Source organism: Sphaeroforma arctica, assembly GCF_001186125.1.
Source record: "Sphaeroforma arctica JP610 unplaced genomic scaffold supercont1.4077, whole genome shotgun sequence".
Lineage (NCBI taxonomy): Eukaryota > Ichthyosporea > Ichthyophonida > Sphaeroforma > Sphaeroforma arctica.
Window position 1 is genome coordinate 134 of NW_014036481.1, and position 2622 is coordinate 2755.

The 2622-nt window shown below is 39.7% G+C and overlaps 1 protein-coding gene across 1 annotated transcript; it reads right to left on the minus strand.

Annotated features, from left to right (window-relative positions):
- Positions 1 to 931: 931 nt before the first annotated feature.
- SARC_14051 (hypothetical protein) lies at positions 932 to 1096 on the minus strand (the record flags this gene model as incomplete). Its single annotated transcript, XM_014291816.1, has 1 exon — positions 932 to 1096. A coding segment is annotated over one exon (165 nt), but the record flags the coding sequence as incomplete, so codon positions are not given.
- Between the last annotated feature and the right edge of the window lie 1526 nt (positions 1097 to 2622).

Sequence of the window (2622 nt, forward strand, 5' to 3'; positions counted from 1 at the left end):
CATGCATACATGAATACATATTTAAATGAATGCATACATAAATACATACATATATACATACATGCATGCATTCTGCAAAGACCAGCTTCACCTTGAAGGTAATCATACAATTGTCGGCCAGTTTGTTATAATACCGGTACACTTATCAGATTGATGTACTAGAAGGCTATGCAAATGGAAGAAGGCTATATGGCCTACATATGGCCCCATAAGTAACAAAATGGAACTGTAGAACTCCAGTTAGAGTCAATAGATCTCATACTGTGGTTCTTCGTATACTTAGGGGCCAGGGTGGGATACCAAATACCAGCACCTAGCAGTGATAGCACAGGCCGGCTGACAACTACAAGGTAGAGACAAAAACAAAATAAAATCACCACTGAGACTGGACGGCGGGAACTTGGTTGTCTCGCAGGAATACGCCTATCGCTACTGGTTGACCCATGTTGAAAAGAAATAAACTTTTGAGTTAACCTCGTAAAGTCATATTTACGTATACGTAGCAAGTTAATTCCAAACTAATACGATTACTTGGCGAAGAACATAGTAATGCCTTCTGGTTTGCATATATCTGACGCCCAAAAAGATATTTATATTCGTGTTTCAGATCCGTGATATTTAACCAGAAGCCCATTGCAAGCCACTATTTACATTGTATAAGAAATCTCACTCCCAATTGCATGTACGTATTTTGATGCTATTTGAGTGTGTTCTCTAAGAAGGGACACGTTTTAATAGGGCCTATCGAATAGCGAAATCAAAGTTTAGGTTTATATGGGGTGCGGCTTAACATTCACATGGATAAAGTATAGATAAAGTAGCAATGTATTTGTCTATTCAATCGTGAACAAATTGAGCTATTCTTTCAGTATGTATTTATTGTAAGCTACACGTGATATATTAAACATCCAATTTATAGTAACCTTGGGACCTAATCTATACGCCCGTACTTTTTGAATATAAGGGCACAGTATGCCAGGACTTTTGTCAAGGCCCACACCAGTAAGAGCATTCCAAAGTTCTGCCACTTCGTGCTCTGGAATCCTTCCAGTGGTAGACCGAAACTGGTGATGATGTCATCTGGATTATATATAACCTGTAGTCCCAAGAGAAAGAATGTCATAGTATACTGAGTATAGTGGTAGACCGAAACTAGTGATGTCATCTGGATAAAATATAATCTGTTATCCCAAGAGAAAGAATGCAATAGTACACTGAGTATAGTGGTAGACCGAAACTAGTGATGATGTCATCTGGATAAAATATAACATGTAGTCCTAAGAGAAAGAATGCAATAGCATACTGAGTATAGTGGTAGACCGAAACTAGTGATGATGTCATCTGTATTATATATAACCTGTAGTCCCAAGAGAAAGATTGCAATAGTATACTGAGTATAGTGGTAGACCGAAACTAGTGATGATGTCATCTGGATAAAATATAACATGTTGTCCCAAGAGAAAGCATGCAATAGTATACTAAGTATATGCAAAATTCAGTTGGGCGGTACCGTTTAACCCAGACAGATTACAGTTTATTTTAGACCTCCGTGCATGGTGGACTGCTTGTAATACAGGCAGGGTGTGTCCTGGCACTCCTACCACTAAGAGTGTTATGAGCATGAAAGTCGAATTCTGTGCGAGATATGAGATATCGCTTTGAGTTTTGTTTGCTTGTGTGCCACGGTTTGTTGCATGTCCGGTATTACAGTGGGTTGAGTGGTACAGACTTGGGTATGAAGTTTGTATTATATTATTTGAACTTCTTCCTGCAGTGAGTGTTGTGACATCGGATATGAATCTAAAAACGGTTTGGACTCATGGCTACTGGATCGTGACTAACCAATCACAGTAACATATAGTTTGGAAGTGTAAGTAAGCATGACTCATATTATATAGCAGGAGTACGCGGGGGAGGAGGGTGAAATATTCCTACTGTGCCCTGATATTTTGAGCATCACTCGTATTGCTTGCAGCCCAAATGTAGCGCAACTTAGCGAAGTGCAGACAAACTAAAGGTTAAGCACGGGTGAACTGCGAAACCACGCTGTATATACATACATACATTTATATATATACATATACATACACAGACACAGATATATATATATATATGCGTGTGTGTGTGTCATATATTTACTCAACATAAAATCTCAATTATCAATATCAATATGTGCACGTACAAACGATATCACCCGCACATTCATAGTCGCATACATACACTGTCAACACACACCTCGACTACGTCGCCAGTACTCAAGGCTGACCAGTCAATCACAGTCCCACCGTCACAGGTGCGATAGTCAGGATAGGCCGTCCCCGCATAAATCACGGTCGTGCAGTAGTTCCAGTTATCTGCGTCAGGGTGTAGATAGCAGAGTTGATCACAAGCCAGTCTATTCAGATGTAGCTTAGTTGTCACCAGCGCGTTTGTAGCAGTATGTACCTTAATTTGTCCCCATCGTATGTAGCCGTGTGTGATATAATTGCTTCCACTTAAACGTATCAACGTACAACCAGGGCAGTTGCAACTCTATTACATTAATGCATAACGTGTAAACATCAACGTACAACCAGGGCAGTTGCAACTCTATTACATTAATGCATAACGTGTAAATGTATC